The 18368-nt window shown below is 43.2% G+C and overlaps 1 protein-coding gene across 1 annotated transcript in view; it reads left to right on the top strand.

Annotated features, from left to right (window-relative positions):
• NRK (Nik related kinase) overlaps positions 1 to 18368 on the top strand; it is an 83429-nt gene that overhangs the window by 44886 nt on the left and 20175 nt on the right. Inside the window, exons 14-20 of the mRNA XM_031056052.1 lie at positions 2392 to 2535; positions 7694 to 7825; positions 9769 to 9836; positions 10919 to 11034; positions 13118 to 13215; positions 13599 to 13729; positions 17302 to 17395. Coding sequence (XP_030911912.1) covers positions 2392 to 2535; positions 7694 to 7825; positions 9769 to 9836; positions 10919 to 11034; positions 13118 to 13215; positions 13599 to 13729; positions 17302 to 17395 — 783 coding nt within the window. The remainder of the gene's footprint in view (positions 1 to 2391; positions 2536 to 7693; positions 7826 to 9768; positions 9837 to 10918; positions 11035 to 13117; positions 13216 to 13598; positions 13730 to 17301; positions 17396 to 18368) is intronic.

The following is an 18368-nucleotide window of genomic DNA, read 5'->3' as shown; positions in this document are numbered from 1 at the left end:
CCCTGAGCTGAAATGTCCAGTACTGATAAATAGTTAAATGTAACTGCTAGAATTGGTGAAATGATGAATTTCAGTAACTGAAGAGAGTCTACAAACAGCTAAACAGCAGCATGAAGTTAGGAAAACAAAAGATATTAAGCTCCTTGTTAGAGGAGCAGTTTGTGAAAACGAGAGTAATTCTATTTGAAGTACAACCTAACTGTCAAAACCACAAATGCCCTGGTTCCAAAGGCTTTATTGTACTGACTGACTAAGCAAATCGTTACTGAAATTTGAATGAACTGCTCTTGAAATCAGTATTTGTTTGATGATGGAGGGCTGGGTTTTATTCCAGCTGAGGAGCAAATTGAGTGTGGACAGAGAAGTAAGCTGCTTTTTCTAAACATACAACATCAAAGTCAATAGAAAAGCTTTGCCTTTTCTAGGCCTTTAATGGGTGAAAATGCAACTTTGATGATTAATTTATTTTCTACTTTATTGTAGTTAGAAGACAAAAAACCAATAAAATACTGTCTTAGATGCTCATCTCTTGTTTTGGCATGTGTTTTGTAAATTACTCCTTGATAGCAAAATTAAGAATTTAGTGTGCAGTCACTGTTAACTTTTAATTTAGTGTAATTAGTTGCAGATTACTTGCTTTTTAGGTTCACAGCATGAGGCTTTTGTCATTATGGCTGCAACAGTATGTTCAAGTTTTAAGGATATTCTACAATATTATTTACTTAATCTCAGAACTTCTTGGAAGTCACAGATCCTTCCACTAAATTGATAATTGATGGTACAGCCTTTTTTGATTGAGACTTCTTTGTCAGCAGTGTTAACTATTTGCAATGATCTAAAAATGCTTTAAAGTTGTAACTGTGTTTAAGAGGGATAAGTCAGTGATTTTGCTCCTGTTGATACTGAACTTTTCCAGTTTATTAGCCAGAGAGATGTTGGCTCCTCTGTTGAGAGGGACCTGTATGAGGACAGTGGTAGCCTACTCTAGAGTGAGTTTGTTTGTACTTTTTAGGGCTCCCATTTCTAGGACCAGTCACCAATACACAGAAGAGCTTGACAATTATAGTTTCATTGAGACATTAAAAACAAACAAAAAATCCTAAAGTCCTCCAAAGCCTCAAGTTTAATGTTTGGGGGTGCAGAACTCTTTCTTGGGAGTTCCTTGTCTGCCATTGTACTTATCCTGTCCCCAGGACAATTTTCCCCAGCACACCTGTGCCCAGATGTGAGCTCACTGTGTGCTGAATCTGGTCCCACCAGCAGCAGAGTGAAGGAACTGGGAGGCAGACTCCAAGCTAGCTCAGTGCCTGGAGGGGGTTGGCATCAGTTCTGGAAGCCAAGTGTCATCTGCGTGAGTTTGCATCTGGATCATAAAGCCTTTCATGCCAGCTCCCCTTGGGCACAGAGCTGGGGGGTGAATTATCATCTCTGGCTTTTACATTTTCTTCCTTGCTTATAGTAAAATTTGCCTTTCATTATTACGAGTTGCAGGTAATGAAAATGTGGCCTCAAGAGCCTGTTCACTGGAGCTAGAATTTCATGGTTTGGCTGTGGTTGCTTGTTTTAGTAACTGGGGTTTTTTTTAGGTTTTGGTCTTCCTTTTTTTCCACAGTGAGACAAAGTGGAATAATTTTCCATGTCCTCAGCAGTTTCTAAGCTGTGCTAAGAATATGCTTACCTTTCTGATACAGGCACAAACATCCAGATATAGTGAGAGATACTGTTTGAATGCCCACCCTGACACAGATAACAGGGTATTTTTATGGCATTAATCTCTTGTTTACCATCTAGAGCTGTTTCCAGGCTGTTGAATCAGAGGATATGCTGAAGATTTACATTAGAGAATGGGAATTAGTCATGTTGAACAGAATTGAAAAGCATAGTGGGTCAAAACCACAGGATAAAGACTTTTGTAATGAGCAATGCCCTCAGGAAATTTATTCCTTCTAGATCATGTTCCTCAGTCTTTCTCACAAGTAACATACCAAAAGACAGAGTGTTGAAAGTGTTTTAAGGTAAAAAGCAACGTGCAGTAATGTCAGTGCTGTGGAAGGGGGTAATTAATGCACAGCAAAACAGGCTGCATGTTGTCAAAGATAAGCAAGTATAGACAGATGATTCCTCCCAGCTAAAATCTCAGCCTGCAGCCGAAGGAGTGGCCTAGAATACAGCAGATGGAAATTCAAGCCCCTCTCCTTGCTGCAGCTTGGAAACTTGATGGAGAAGGAAGGGTTGCAAATGGAGTGGAAATGGTGGTTTGTGCTGTGCCAGGGCTGTCCTCCTTGGTGGGAAGGTCCATCAGAGGTGGTGTGCTCTGTGCTGCCTGGGACAGCATCCAGCCCACAGACCTGGGGCTCTCTGTGCAATGTGCTGCTGCTTTTGTCCTTCCAGGCCGAGGAGCGAGCCCAGCAGAGTGACAGCGTGCAGCTGCGGCCGGCGGCGCTGGGACACGAGGCCCCCGCGCAGCCCAGGATGGGATCCGGGAGCAGCTCCAGCCCCTGCACCCCTGCCCCACAGAGAGCCCTGCTCGTGCAGGTACTGCACTGCCTGGGGAGGGACAGCGGTGGTTCTAGCATCACAGGCTGCAGAGGAGGATGGGTTATTGCAGCTCAGCTGCTTTCAGAGCATGTCACACTGCCTCACCAAGCAGCAGCGTGGGCCTGTGTGCTTCTCTGAGCATACCTGCAATTATGGGTTATTACTCTGAGATCAGACTGTAGTATCCTAAATGTTTCTTAAACTCATTGTTGATTTTGCTTGGGATGAGCTTCAGGTGAACATCCTGCATGAAAGGTCACAGAGTCATAGGATGGTTTGGGTCAGAAGGGACCTTTAAGAGTCACTTAACCAAACCTCCCTGCCATGAGCAGGCACATTTCAACTAGATCAGGTTGCTCAGAGCCCTGTCCAGCCTGGTTTTGGATGTTTCCAGAGATGGCACATGTGCAGCCTCTCTGGGCAACCTTCTCCGGTGTTGTACCACTCTCATCATAAAATTTCTTTCCTTACTTTCCTAAAATTCAGGGTTCCGACTTTACCCTTTGCCTGAGCTATATCTCTCAGGATAATATCTATGAATTCCACCAGTGTGTGATCCAGCTGCCTCCAGCCTTGAATTCACTGATTAGCTTCCCTGAGCTGGTGACCCTCAGGACCAATAGTGCATCCCCCCTGGCAGGGCTGCCTATCTCCTGGCTGGGAAAGTTACCCTCTGTGCATTCCAGGACTCTGCTGGACTAAGCTCACTGTGCTGCTTTCCCAGTAGATACCAGAGTAGCTGAAATTCCCCAGCAGGAGAATGTGGGGAAGCAGCTCTCCCTTATCCTGCTTTGGCTCATGCCCTGGAGCAAGTCTCAGAGTCTGGGAGTCTGGGAGGTGGATAATAGCTGGCTCTTAATGTCTCTGAGTCAGTGCCTGTGCCTTTCCTCTTCAGCTTGCTTTGCTCTTTGGTGATGATGGAAAAATCACCAGAAACAGATGTTGTGAGCAGAAAGGCCTCATTTCACCTGATAGCTTTTACCTGGAAAAATATGTTTGTCTTCTCACATCCTTTTTTTCCAGGGCCTGTTTGTTGTTTCAAGTCACGAGTATTGTAAGTGGGCTGAGTTGATGGCCTGGCTTGCAGCACCAAATCACTGGAGAGCTATTGCAAGGTCTACAAGAAGGACATTTGTAGCTTAGCCTTGGGCAGAGGCTGGCAGCTTCCCTGAGGCAAATATTTCAGCCCTGTGATAGCAGTGGGAGCATCCATAGTTTATTGCAGGGCATTTGGGATTCTGCAGGAGTACAGTGGCTGTACAGAGGATAATCTTGCCCTGCTTGGGAGCCACTCCTGGGATGAAAGGCTGCTTCACCTGGGACAAGTGATCATTCCTCTGCACTCTGTCAGTGCTTTCCCATTTTGTAGCACCTCTCTGAGCTGCTGAGGGGAGTGGTGAGGAATGAAGCAGCATTTACCAACTTCTTTCACATTTCTTGATGGAGACTATACTGCAGTAAATGTATGCTGTTCAGAGTGATGGTGTTACTTAAGGATAATAGCAGCAAGTGATGCACAGTGGTTGCTGTGTGATTTCAGTCTCTGCTGGGAGGTGCCCTGGTACCCTCTCACAAGGCAGAGTTCCAGCTGACAGTGCATGTGGACAGGGAGAAGCCAATCTGTGCTGCTGCCTGCTGTGTTCACATGGAGTCCACATGAGCTTCAATGGGTAATTTATCAATCCCCTGAAGGGTTATTTTTCCCTTTGCTGGTTGGGAGCAGCTGTTGCTGCTAATGGCAGCATGTTTGGACACGCTGCCTGCGTTAACTGCATGAGGTGTTTAGGCAATACAAGTGATGGGTCAGGTCGTCACCTGGAGATTAAAAACCACAAAAATATACTTGTGAAATTGAGAATGTGGGTGCTTAGTTAAATTAAAATAAAAGTGAACTGTGGAGTTAAAATGCAAGCTGAATTCATCAGAGATGCTGCACTGAAGAACTTCAGGTTTGTCAGAGAGTTTCCCAGCACTGCTCTGCTCAGACAAAAATGATTTCTTATTTTCAAGTCATATTCTGTGAGATCTTGTGGCACATCCTGGATGCCCACATCTCTCTCAGAATTGTTTCACTGAAAAACTTAACACAACTCCTGAGGTGAAAGGAGCATGATTTCTCAGTGCCTTACATCCTATCTGTCTGCTGAGGGAAATGTGAGATTCAGAGTGTACCAATTCCGCCTGCTTTGTTCCAGGTTTGTGTTTGCTGCAGTACACAGCAGATCTGGCTCTCTGGTTGTGGTGGTGTGGGATGAGCTGGTTTGGACTGCTTGCAGAATTCCACAGAGGCTTCTTGAACAAAGTCACTGAGTCTGATCTTCTGCCCAGCATCTCCTGCTGCCTGACTAGTGGAAAAAATTAGCTCACATCTGAAATTAGCTCCATTTTTAATTAACTCTTGTAGTTTTCCTATACGATTTGCTAGGTAGATATTCTCTATTGTGTGGGGTGATGAGACTGAATCTGAACAAGAAGTGTAACAATATTACAAGAGCTAGCTGTGTGTAAATCCATGGAGTGCCCTAGTATCCCAGAGTAGCTGCTCAGAAGTTTAAGAAATTCCTTTTCCTTATGCTGTTTCCTAACAACACTTGCACTTAATCTATCTCCTCTATGTAGATTCAGTTCAAATTAGTAACTTGGGCATCCCCCAAAAAGCAGCATGGCCTCTTTTTAAAACTTCTTGTTTCTAAATGGTTTTAAACTAACTCTAGTAATGAGTCTTTTGTGCTGTATCACCTTACGTTATCACGTTATGAATCAAAGTGTTCTCTCCCTTAGCTCAGTTACATGTCCCTTTAGGGTTTGAGGACACACAGTAGGTAACACTTTCTCTACCAATGATTTCTGTGCTTAAGGAGAGCTGCTGTTCTTTAGATATTACTTACAAGAAAAACAATTTAATGTTCAAATCTCAGTTGTTTAGAATCATTGGTGGAAGGGTTAAAATTGTTTTTCCTATACAAACCTAAAGAGAATATCAAACACTGATTTTGGGGGTTATCTGAGATGGTTTTGGCTTGCTTGTGGAAGCAGGTGTCTGTTCCTGGCTTTACACAGAGCTGGTGTACTGGACAGAGTTTGGATTCACTCAGTCACTTATATCATGACTCAGCAAAGCTTATCCATGCTTTTAAACACAAATAGTTTTCTGGTAATCAGCAGGACTCAAAGGCTGGAATTTAAAAAGAAATATATGTATCTTGTTGAAAAAATGGCAAGGAAGAGAAAATCCTCCTGTATTCTGATAATAATACGCCTGCTACAAAGCCTGTTTCTGTACCCACAATCTCTTAAGGTGAGCACTTTGCTGCTCAAATAATTCTGGTTAACTAAAAACTGTTATTAGAAACAATCTTGTTGGACAAAAAGGTATTTTGAAAGGACATATGTTACAACTGCTGAAAAAGCTGTTTTCTCTAAAGAGAGTCAACAGAACATATTGTCCCAAAAAGACGAGAAAAGCACCTGAATAACTAAGTGAACTTCTCAGGACTGGTTTTGGCAGTTGACTTTGCCATACAGGTTTGGGAGGTTGTGGTGAGGCATCTTTGACATCTTTTGTCTAGTTTTGGAATGACTGCCTGCCAATATTTAATTGACGTTGAACATTCTTCCCATGAAATTTACTCTTGTACAGTTATAGAGAGTTCATAATCCTATTATCTTCTTGAAAACTGAGTGAAGTTCTAGTTACAGTGATTTACTTTTTAGGATGGATAAACTGGAGAATTGTATAGACTTACCTGATAAATCAATAAAATACTCATCTGAGCAATTCTTTGGGGAAAGTGTACTGCAAGTGCCTCTGGTCTAAGTGCAGTAACTCAGTTGAGACACGGGAGTTTGAACTCTGACTCAGAAAAAAATGCAAACTTCATTCTTAGGCCTCCAAGTGTTAGAGGTGCTGATCTTGCCATGTGTTTGAAGAAGAGGCATCTCCCAGGAAGCCCTGGCCCAGCATTGCATGGGAGATCAAATGAGATGAAGCACAGAGTGGTACAGCTTCAGGCATTCATTCTAATATTTCTTCTATTTCTGTAATATCAAACTGATTCCAGCATAGCAGAATCTGCCCTGCAGACAGGCCCAGCTCAGACAGAGTTTCTGTGTGCTCTGTCTTGGTCTTGTGTCCAAGAGGATTTCTCATTTCAGGGAGGCAGTACGCTCAGCTGACACATTTAACTCTGAGTTTCTTCCTCTTTGGCAGACACTGAGGTAGCAAATCATCACAGTTTCTCCTTTTACATACAGAAAAAATCAGAGAAGCAAATGTTGAATATTTCAGCTTGAGTTTTGCACTGCTTACTTCTTGTTCCCTTAAAGTGAAGACTTTGTAAGGAAGTAACTTGATTCCTTCCCCTTCCTGTGCTGTGATTGTGGTTTTTGCTATCCTAGTTCTCTCATTGGACACCTTTAGAGATGTTTTAAAAACAGGTGGCTGCATTGGGATCACCTGGACTTGACCACCCATGAGGGTGTAATCTGAGCATAATTTCATTCTTTCTTGCTGCATTCTCAAGTTTGATCTTTCTTTCTTTCTTTTTTTCAAGTAATTGAAAAATTTGTTTCAGAGGAGGACCAGGGTCCCCTCATAATATCACTGGAGCACTTAAAAGTGTTTGCAGCAGGCAATTTGCTTCCACTGACTGTGGGTTGGTGGTGGCCATGCAAAGAATAGCTTGGAAGTCAACATCTAAGTTAGGGGAGGTGGGTTCCCACAGTGATTAGTCTGTGGAAATCCTCCAGTGGAAGCATTGTCCAGGTTTGAATGAAATGTAGTGATTCCATAGCATTTTTTGCATCATCCAGGTAGTTAGTTCCCTGTGCATTGCCAGTCACCTATTTGCTTCTTCACAGATTTAAGAAAGGTGTGTGTGTGTATATACACATAGAGAGAATAGATTTTTTTATTATTATTTCTTCTTGTTGTACCCTTCACCTTGGGATATTTGTGCCTAACATGCTAACATGCTGGAAATGAGTACCTTGCTGTACAGTGAGCAAAGTGAGTAGGGCTCTATCCAGACACAATATTCCTGCTACACTTAGTAAATGTTTAATCTCCAAGGCAGAACCATTGATCTCTGTTGAGACTGCAACCTGTTAGGTAGGCAGGGAAGTGCAATTCACCGCGTGTTTTGTTTGTTTCAAGTGTGAGAATTTCCGGGCTAGTAAGGAAGTGTACCACAGCAGCTCCCTGTCAGACATGCTGACAGCTCCACTCAGCCCTGGACAGGACGACGTGTTCTGGAGCACGAGCCACAGCAAAGAGCAGCCCCCAAAGGTGGGTAGAACTCGGGTGTTTGTATTGGGCGTTGATTGCACCGCATTGTGTCATATCCACTCTCTGCACTTCATGAAACTCTGAAAAATCTCGTTCCTTGTGTATAAACTGGGTCACACTAATCTAGAAAGAAAGATGCAAATTTACAGGGAGGTTGGTGGTGTGGGTTTATGTGTATGTGTATGTCGTGGTTTGTCACTGGCCAAATGCCAGGCACCCACGAAAGGCATTCACTCACCTTCTCTTGCTCTCAGCTGGGCGGAGGAGAGGGGAAAAAATTAACAAAGGGCTCATGACCTGAGATGAGGACTGGGAGAAAACACTCTAAGGGCAAAATAGGTTCAAATTTAAAGGTATAAAGTAAATTTATTATTAACAGAGTCAAAGGAGGATAATGAGAAGTAAAATAAGCCTTTAAAACACCTTTTTTTCTCCTCAACCCCTTCCTCCTTCCCACCAACAGTGCAGGGAGACAGGGCATGGGGATTTGGTCAGTTCATCACTCAAGATCTTCTGTTTGCTGGGGGAGAGGAATCCTCTGCTGTGCTGTGGGGTCCCTCCCACAGGTAAACATGGAGGGATGTGACATGGGTCATTTCTCCACAGGGTGCCATCCTCTAAGGATAGATTGTTCTAGTTTGGAAGCAAGGGCCCTCTCTCTCCATTTGGGTCTCTCACTGATCACAGATTTCTCTGGCCTCCACCCACTCTGGGGTGAGCACTTTTCCCATGGGCTGTGAGTGGATCTCTGCATCCCCTGTGGACTTCATGCATTACAGGGGGACAGTTTGTTTCACCATGCTCCTCACCACGGCCTGCAGAGGAATCTCACGTGTGGCACCTTTTTCCATTGACGTTGCCGCCATGTTGTTTTCTCTCACATCTCCTCACTTGCTCCTCTTCTCTGACTAGAAGTAAAACTGCTGCCTATAGGTACCATTGCCAGCAAGTTCCACCAATTCAAAGATTCCTGGGGCGGCCGTGCAGGCCGGACCGAGATGGCGGCGGCTGCGGTAGCACATATCACACAGCGCCGGGGCTGAGCCGGGATGGCCCCACCGGGGGCACCTCGCCAGCCCTGGGAAAGAACTGCCAGTGTGCTGTTTGGATTTTCTTCTTAAATATGTCATCACAGAGGGGTTACCAACCTCTCATTGGGCCAGCAGCATGTCCATATCCAGAGCCATCAAAGATCAGCTCTGCCAGATGTGGTGGAAGCTTCCAGCAGCTCCTCACAGAAGCCACTTCTGTGGCCTCCCCACTACCAAAAACCAGGCCATGCCAAATCAACCCTGTGTATAATATCTGCACATATATAATATCTGCAGGACCTGTGGTTGCAGACACACCTCTTTTGTTAGACCAGGTATTTGTAGCCTCTTGTGTGATAAAAAGGTCTGACTTGTTGTAGAAAAGCTTGTTAATTTGTGTAATTGAGGTGATGGTGTGTTTCTCTTTCTAACAGAATTTCTCAGAACAACTCCAGGACTATTTGAACAGGAATTCATATGCCCATGTGTATTTATTTTATTACTTTGCAGTTGGGGTGTGTGTGTGTCTCATTCCCCAGCCAGTGGTAACAACATGAGGTAATCCACCAGCTGGGGAAAACTGCATTCAGTGACTGCAGGTGCCTTTCACTATCTGCTTTAAATATTGACCAGGAATGATACTGACTCTGAGGCAAGGTGCAAACCTCTTTCTGTCTGCACCCTGATAGACTGCACTGGCTGGGAGCAAACTGGAGGCACCTGCTGCTGACTTGCAGCTTCCAGCTGATATCATGGAATACCTCCCCACAGGTCCCACTGAACTATTGTTCATTTCTGTTGGTTAGTCTTATTTTTTAATTGATACAGGATAAGCATTGTCAAGGTTTATTGACTTGGTTTATTTATTAAAATATCAATAGCAACCTTGAAATGTTTGATTAAATCCTTAAGGTTCCAGAAAGGACAACCTCGAAATTTTACAGCAGGGATCAGCCTGGCCATCAGAGATGCCTTTCAAGGTAAGCTCTAAAATGTTTTATGCTTATTCTAAAATTAAGCTTACACTGTATACTTTATAGACATACACTGTGCTTATGCTGTGTTTTATGCATAAAGTAATTTTTTGACGCTGCTTTATTGTCAGTAGGAAAACTGAACTATCTGGCAGATGCTCTATCTCAGTGCCAGTGACATTGGTTTCAAAGGACAGTCAGGTGTCTGGGTGCTTTGGTGAGGGGGAGTCTGACCCCAACTCCTTGTACAGGCACTTTTAATTACAGCTTGTGCTGCTTGTTTTGCCTGATAGTAGCTTGAACAGGGAGCTTGTAGATGTATTGTGACAATTTTGGCAGTCTGCCCTTAAGGCTGGTGTACTTTTTTCATATCCCAGGAGAAAAGACCAAGGATGTCTAGAGCTCAGCAGTAAAGGGCAGCCCCCACTGGATGTCTAATGAGGGAACAGAATGGGTTGGAGAGACTGGAAAGTGAAGTAGATTTAGCTGAAATAACAAAAGTGATGTGCAGCATTTCTGATGAGCCAGAGTCAGAAACATCGTCTGAAATAACTTTCAAGTGAAATCAAGCCCTAAATGCTCCCCACTTGGGAATTACAGGAGGCAAAGCAGAAAAGAAATATATAAGTAGTTGTCAGTGTTACAAATGAGTGACTTCTGGGACTGGGTTTCTGGTTGAGCCACTGGCTTGGAAATTTATTTTACTGTCCAATGCATTTCTTTCTCCATTGATAAGTCACTGCTGATGTATCTTCTAGGAAGGTAGTGGAGCAGTTCTCTAGACTTGTAAAGCCATGAGGTTTTGGAATCAGGACTGACACTTGACTCTGAAGATTCCAAGGGAGATGTGATATAGAAGGATATTTTGTAATGACTTGGAAATCTCTGTAGTGTCCCAGGATGACCGCCCAGAGGAAACTGTTGCCTCCATCATCTCCTCTCACTCCTGGGTGGCCCTGCTTGGAGCAGCAATGAAGATAAACTTTTAGTTATCCAGAGTATGACCTTGTACTGTAACAGCAGGAGCTCTGTTCCAGTCTCTGTTCCAGCACACGAGAGTCTCATCTGCTTTTTGTCTTTCTGCTCAGTAACACTCATCAGTCATCCCCTGGGGGACATGCTCTGAAGCTGAACAGTAGCAGCAGCACTCCTGGCAGCAAGCAGTGGGAGATGGGATCTCATCAGAGCAGCTGGTCAACCTCAGGTGATTCCCAAGTCAAAGATCCATCAGTCAGAATGTACTGAACTCCTGTCACATGAAATGGTCTTCTGCAGGGTGTCAAGTTCTGCATTGCAAGTGGGATATGTCCTTTTAATCACATCCTCTGGTGAGAGGCTTTTGAAAGCCCTCTGGATTTTATGGTCCCATGTCCCTAAAATATAAGTACTTCCACTTTTGAGTTAGAAAAGTGACTGTGAATATATTTTCATATGGAAAATTTGAATTGCCTCAATTCAGAATTGGAAAAAATAATTTCTGTTGCAGTTAGTGACACAATTGAAACTCAGCAGAGCCAACATTCCAGAAATACAGATGTAATTCAATACTGATATTCACTCATTGGCAAATTCTGCTCTTTGCACTGCCCACTGATAAGATGATACACTTGAGCAGTTGATGTACACTAATATTTCTGCACTCTAATAATGTACTGGCAAAAGGAACATAAAGCATAAATCTCTCTCTACAGCACATTATGAGATATTTCTCCAGTATTCTTTTATGTGCAGAAAGATAGTGGAGTTGAAAAAAAAAAGGGAATTAGAAGTTAAAAGGAAGATAAAACCATCTGATGTAGGCAAAGTACAGCTTAGTAATCTCCTTTGCTGTCAGGAAGTGGTGTAGGAATGCAGCAGCTTGCTCGTGGTTGTGACGTGTTTTGCAGTACAGATTCTGGTTGCTGAGGTTCTGGCAGATGGGGATGTGGAGAAGTGGACAGCTTTTTTCCTCTGTTGCTACTCCTACAGGTGTTTCCTGTGGGTCAGCTGCAGGGCAGTTCTTGTGCAGCCCCTCACAAAGCTCTGGTGTGTCACAAGGCCTTGAATCCAGGTTGGCCACCAAAGATTGGGAACCTGGGGAATCCAAGTTGAAGCAGGGTGGATGCAAAAAATGTTCTGAAACCACCCCAGTGATCTTATGAGGTCATTTATTTTTATATTGAGGCTTACATTGTTAATTTAAAAGCCCTTGATAAATGAGAACAAATTGCTTATTTATTACACTTACACAATCAAGCCAGTTTTGCTTTTACTAGCTACACAGAATAGGAAAGTTTTCTTCAAGAGAAATCCAAAGCACACTTTAAATTGCTTGGGTTTTGTTTCTTTTTGCTCGTATGTCATTTTGTGTTTGAATAACAGAGCTGAACAACATGCAACAGCCCAGCTTGACTTTGCAGTCCATGTGATGTGTAACTCCTGTGCTATTTTGGCATGGGGAAACAAAAATCTCACCAGAAATGGAAAGAATAGAAAACCTCCCTTGTGGTTTAAACTGTCTCCTTGAGTTCTTAAGTGTCATTAAATTACAGCTAGTTCTGGCATATGGCATTTCAGATGGAGTCTGTTGCTTTCCCAAACCCACAGGGATAATGAATTGGAGGAAAGGGCTATAAATACTTTAAAGCTAATCGTTCTGCTGAGTTGCTTAGTTGCTTATTGACCAGTAAGGAATTGTGAGTTTTGAAAGCTTTGCAAAATGGATGAAGACATGAAACCATTGTGACAAAACAAAATTACCAAATAGGAATCCTCATTTGTGTGAGCTTGAATTCTCCCCCCTTAACTCACAGGGAGTCCTGTTGCTAACAGTGGGGTAGTCATGGGAGAAGCTGCTGAAAAAGGCAAGTGTTGAGCTGGCCAGTGTGTCCCAGGGCAGAATGAGGGGACAGTGGCTTTCCCTCCTTTCCCTTGTGTCAGGGCTTGTGTGCAGAGCATCCCTTGAAGGCTTGAAGGAAGGGATTAGGATGCCCTCACCTTTTCCCTTGCTCCCTTTCCATGGAGCTCTGGCTGATGTGCAGTGGGAGTGTGTTGCCAAGGGTTTGGTTTGCTTGTCTTACTCTTGCAGCATTAAAGTGCACCAGTATCAATTTATGTACATAATATTGCAGCTTCCTGAACCACTGGGAAACAAGCAGTGAGATTTTCCTTTGCAACAAAGAGAAAAGAGAAGTTTGTCAGCAGAGACTGGTATCTGCTTTGGGTCCTAGCTATGTGTGCTTGTCTTGCTCTCTCACCTGCTGCATGTACACTTAAAAAAAGAAACTTTTGGGTTTTTTTACCCCCAGGGAACCCAGGACTGCCCAAGGCAGAGAATGTTTTGTCCCAGAACCACGTGCAGCTGCATCAGAAGCCTGAAAAAGTTTCTCATCCAGGCCAGATTGCAGTAGGTTCTTTTAAATTCACTGATATTTTTGATTTGTCCATTGTTTTCACTGAGGGGTCTGTCTGTGCAGACAGCTCTATTTTGGTGTGTGAATTTGCTATCACTCATGAGTCAGCCTGAGGGGTGTGTGAGGCTGGCTCAAGCTCACTGCTCTCAGTCCAGGTCTGACTTGTGTCCAGCTCAGGTCCCCAGCAGTGTCCAGTTTTGGCTCAAGTCACTTTCCTGTGTGAGATACCCACCTGTGATGGACCAACAGAACCAGATCAGCTTCCTAGTAAAGCTTTTTTTGGGGTAGAAGTGACCATAACTGTGTATGCTGTGACAGTAAAGTACAGTAGGTGCTGTTTAACAGTGGGTTCTTCAGCTGAGTTTTCTTTGCTCAGAGTCCAGGCTCCTTTGCCAAGGTGAAGGACAGTGCCAACTCCTTGTTAAAAGCAGCAGACTATTCCTCCTCAAGTGATGAAGGCAGCAGAAGCAGCAGCAGCAGTGATGAAGATGACACAAACCACACAAGGTTGGCTTGATTATTATTATTATTAATAATAATGTTATTCTTGTTACACAATTCTAAATATCTAGGAAAAGCTGGCATGCCTAAATACTCCCCCTCCTGTGAAGTTACTATCACTCATTTGTGTCAGTTGTAATTAAGCAATTTAATTGCATTTTAATGAACTCCTGGGGGTAAATGTTTGCTCCATCAGATGTGTACAGGGTAATAATATACTTTGATGACTTGCTGCCCTGGGACAATGAGGAAATGTCTTGTTTTAACTGGATATACTGGGTAGTGCTTTTATAGAGATTAGTTCACATTGATCTACATTTTCATGGAATTTTTGAAAGAAAAAAGTAGAGGGAAACAAAACTGTAAAAACTGTATGCCTTCATGACAAATACAGGTTACAGTGGAGAAAACAAGGCAAACATGGCCCTTGAGATCACACACTCTCTTCACTCTGGGAGAAATAATTGTCACTGAAAAGTTGATTTCTTCACCAGGGCTGTTCATGAAAAGGAGAGATGGTTTTGTAAAATGTGCTGTATTTGTAATACTGACATTCTGAATCTGCTGTGCTTTCCAGCTGATGCTGTGGCTTGTCCCACAGCTGATCCCACCTGAACTGTGTCTCTCTGCCTTTCCAGTTTATCTTGCTGGTTTTGTGACTGGCATCTTGTGGTGTTCTACCTGTCATGTAAAATCTGTATTCTGCTGAGAAATACTGGAGCAAGAATAGATTGCTACTCCAAGAGAAGGGAGTCAGGGGGTCAGGAACAACAAATAGAAACATTTTTTTGGTATTGGTGAATGAAACTTCAGATTTTCTTGCAAGGAGACTTCAGTTTAATTCAGGTTCTAGGATTTACTTTGAAGTGCATCCCAGGGCCACAGAGCTCTCTGGGATGGGGCTCTTGCTCTTCTGACAGAATTACAAATGCAGTTTTGTCAGGCGTCAGGCAGAGATGCCCAGATTTGGAGCAGAGTTGGCAGGTTATTGTATTGGGCTGGTACCAGTCCTTTCCCCTCTGCTGCTCTGAAGAGGTAGAATTTTTGTGCCTGCATATGCTGCTCATTTGCATTTCTGACGTTCATTTTCAAGGCTGAGATGAGGAAAAAGAATGTTAAAAATCTTGTAGCTTATTCAGTGCACCTGAAAGAGCTGACTTTTACTGTAATGTCTTTGTTTTCCTACTGATCCTCTTCTAAACCAACTTATTCTGATCTGTAAAAAGTTTTATTCACTCTAGGTCATAGAATTCATCCTAGACCTCAGAAAGACTCTACATAAAAATGTGGATTTGCCCTGTAGCAATGACTTTGCTGTGTAAGTGTCAGATTGCTGTGGTCCTTGCATGCTGTATGATTTGAAGGAGTGGTGTCACTGCCTTTGGAACTCTGCATTTGTTATTTGCATCTCCTCTGTGTCTGAGACCCACCCATCCTCTGGAGAGGTGCAGTTAGGATGCTCTGTCACATTTATCTTCCTGTGCACACAACCACTGAAAGAGCCCCTGTAAAATCATTGGTGTAATCTTGATATTAACAAAGTCCCTTCACCTTGGCTGAACATCATTTATATTGAAAGATACTTCAGGAAGTATATGCTGATTGCTGCCAAGTAAATAGCAAATAGGATAGTGATCTGACTGAAAGGAGCAGCCAGTGTTGAAACTGCATATTCTGGGTGAAGGGAAGGGTTTAGGGGTATTTTGACCTCTAAAGCATGTAGGATCTGAAGTCCCTTGCACTCTGGAGTGTTTCTGAGGGGGCTCTGGCTGAAGCACCTTGGGCCAAGTTTTAGTGGGCTGCTGAAACCAGCCTGTGTTTTCCTGTTCTTGCCTGGGCTGTGGCACAGCACCTGATGTCCACATTCCAGCTTTCCTGGAGGTGCCCAGTAGGACTACACCTGGGACATCTGCAAGAGAAGGAGTTTTCTATACTCTTGGATGAATCCTGGTAACCACCCTGAGAAGGCTCCTTTCTGAGCATGCTGGACTAAGGGCTGCTGTGTTTCACCAGTAAAGCAGCTTCTGGTCTTGTTTTTCGTTACAGTGAGATGAGCCAGACTTCTTCTTCATGCACTGGATCCAGTGTCTTACCTCCTTGTTTAGAACATGTATTCCATTGATGTTAATTTCTCCTACTTTATGGAGTGCTTCCTCCTCCAGTGCCTGCAGTATGCCCCTAAAACACTGAGTATCCTGGGATTCATTTGCATAGTTCAGTTTCCTCTCTTTGCTCTTTGATTGCTGTTTCCTACCAGCATTTGGACAAGGTGGATGCAGGTGTGTGCTTGGCTAGGAATTACTTACTCCCTCTCCTAAGTTGGAGGTTGACATTATTTAAGATCAGCTGCTGTTTGCTTCCCTAATAAGAACAGGTCCTGTCATTCACCATTGATCCTAATCCACATCTTGTCATTCCTTCTAAGTTTAATGTGCAAATATTTATCCACTCACATAGAATGGGGAGACAATCCAAAACCAAAAAATAAACAACAAAAAATCCCACAAAAACTTCTACTCCTACACACCCATCTTAAATCGGTAGGTCTCTCACCAAATCTTCTTTGTTATCACATGGGGCATCATTTAAAAGAAAAAAAAATACATTTCAGTCTGCTACCAGTTGGCACATAGTACTATAGAACCCTTCACACTGGCTGAATCCAGACAGTTTTATAACTACTGGAAAGGAGGCAAAAATGTAATAGGCTTAAATGGATTGCAGTAGAAAAGATATGAGTATAAATAAATAAATGGGATAAATAAATCATTTGAGGTGGAAGTGTGCAGAAATGGGGCCAAGACATGTTTGAAGCAGTTCCACTTGGGTGAAAAAGTTTAAAATGCAAAGATACCTCAGGCAGTGCAGGAAGCAGTGATGTACTGGGAATTCACAACAGACACTTGCCTTGTTCTCACTCTTGCTTTTGCTCTCAGCTTTTGATCACTGTTGAGGACAGGATGCTGGGCTAGGGGGACTCTTAGCCCCAGCCAGTCCAGCAGCTCTTGCTTTCTTCTGTCCCTCTGTGCACTGGGCAATGCTTTCTGTGTTTCCTTTTAAGGTGAGGAGGTCCATGTTTCAGGTACTGATTCACAGGATGGAATTCCAGTGTAGCCTGTCCCAGCAGGCACTGGCAGAGAGGTCCCTGACAGCAGCACATGGCAGAGCAGCTGCTGCTCTCTCTGGAGAGCAGGGTGGCGCATAATTACGCCCCACAGGGGAACGTGTGACAGGAGACAGAAGTTTTGAAGTAGACACTTCCCAAATGACAGCTTGAGGGACTTGCCTGAGCTATGAAGTGTCTGAAAGATGATGGATGAAGTGCAGAGAGATGAAGGGATGCTCTCTGTCAAGGTGGGGAGAGCTTCCTGCTGTGTGTGAGTGGTCCTCAGGCACAAGCCCATTCAGGCAGATCCACAGACTAATCAGCTTGCTTTTGTACAAGAACCTTTGAGTGTAACTATTGAATGTTAATTATGTTCACTTTTGAACATGGTTATGTGTAGTTTTTTCCTTTTTTTTTTTCCTTTTTTTTTCCCCTGAAGTAGTTCTGTTCATTAATTGGAGTTTGTTACCAGGCAACTGCTAAGCAGCAGAATTGCAGATTTCTCAAGGACGAGGGTACCAGATGGAATTGAACTGAAACCCCAAAGCACCGTGGCAGAACAGAAGGTAATTTGGCCATTTGTAAGGGGGTTGGTACAGTGAGGAGGAGTCAGGTCATTAATGTGTATGATAAATGGCATATCCATTACTTCTTGGGAACATTCTCACTCTGAAGTCCTGCTCAGTCATTGCAAATTATGGCTATAAGCCTTGAAAAAAAATGTGTGGTTTCAGGTTTTGTGCTTCCTGTAGAAATGCTTACATTTAGGTACGGAATTGCAGTTCTTCATTTGTCCTTCTTATTGACCTGTAGTAGTTTTTGATGTCAAGGTATTTTGTGAAGGCACTGGGCAAAAAGCACTGTTATTATTGTTGGTGTGCATTGTTGCTACTTTAAAAAAAATCTTGACTTCTTTTTATTCCAGTTTAAAGTGAACTACCTCCTACTGCTTAAAATATTAGCAGAACAGGGGAAAACCACTTTATCTCTCCCTACTGGCTTAGCAAAAATTCTTGTGTTCTCATATGTCATGTTGTGGTTCCTTCCAGCTGTAGTTTCTAGTAGAGGCTTCCAGTCATGTGGATTTTCCCCTGTGATAAATATCAGCGCAGAAAAGATGAAGAGAGACAAAGCAGAACAATGTTCTTTGTGGTTGAAAACAAGAAAAAATTACAGTAATAAGACTTGTACTTGGTGTCAAGGTTCTTTTTAGATATTACTGAGTGTGTTCTTGCTTCACAGACAGGGAAAATAAATCACTGTGAAACTGGTGTTTTCTCCAGAGCTGTGGCAGGGTAGAAAGAAAAAGGAGTTTTCTTTACCTTTGGTGTCTCTAAACTTCAGACCAGAGTGGTGGAAAAGACTGCTTTGGAGAAAGAACTATAAATGGGGCATAAACCAGTATTTCTCTTGTGGCAAAACTAGCCCAGTGTTTCCACTTTCCCCTGATACCAAGGCTGCTTGAGGGAAAGAACGTTGGGGTCTTTGAGGCCCACCCTGAGGATGAGGGAGGATGATAAAGAGTTGAGGTTATGTGTT

The sequence above is a fragment of the Geospiza fortis genome, unplaced genomic scaffold (assembly GCF_000277835.1).
Source record: "Geospiza fortis unplaced genomic scaffold, GeoFor_1.0 scaffold157, whole genome shotgun sequence".
Taxonomy (NCBI): Eukaryota; Metazoa; Chordata; class Aves; order Passeriformes; family Thraupidae; genus Geospiza; species Geospiza fortis.
The sequence above is the reverse complement of the archived record's forward strand: the minus strand, read 5'-3'. Positions and strand labels throughout refer to the sequence as shown.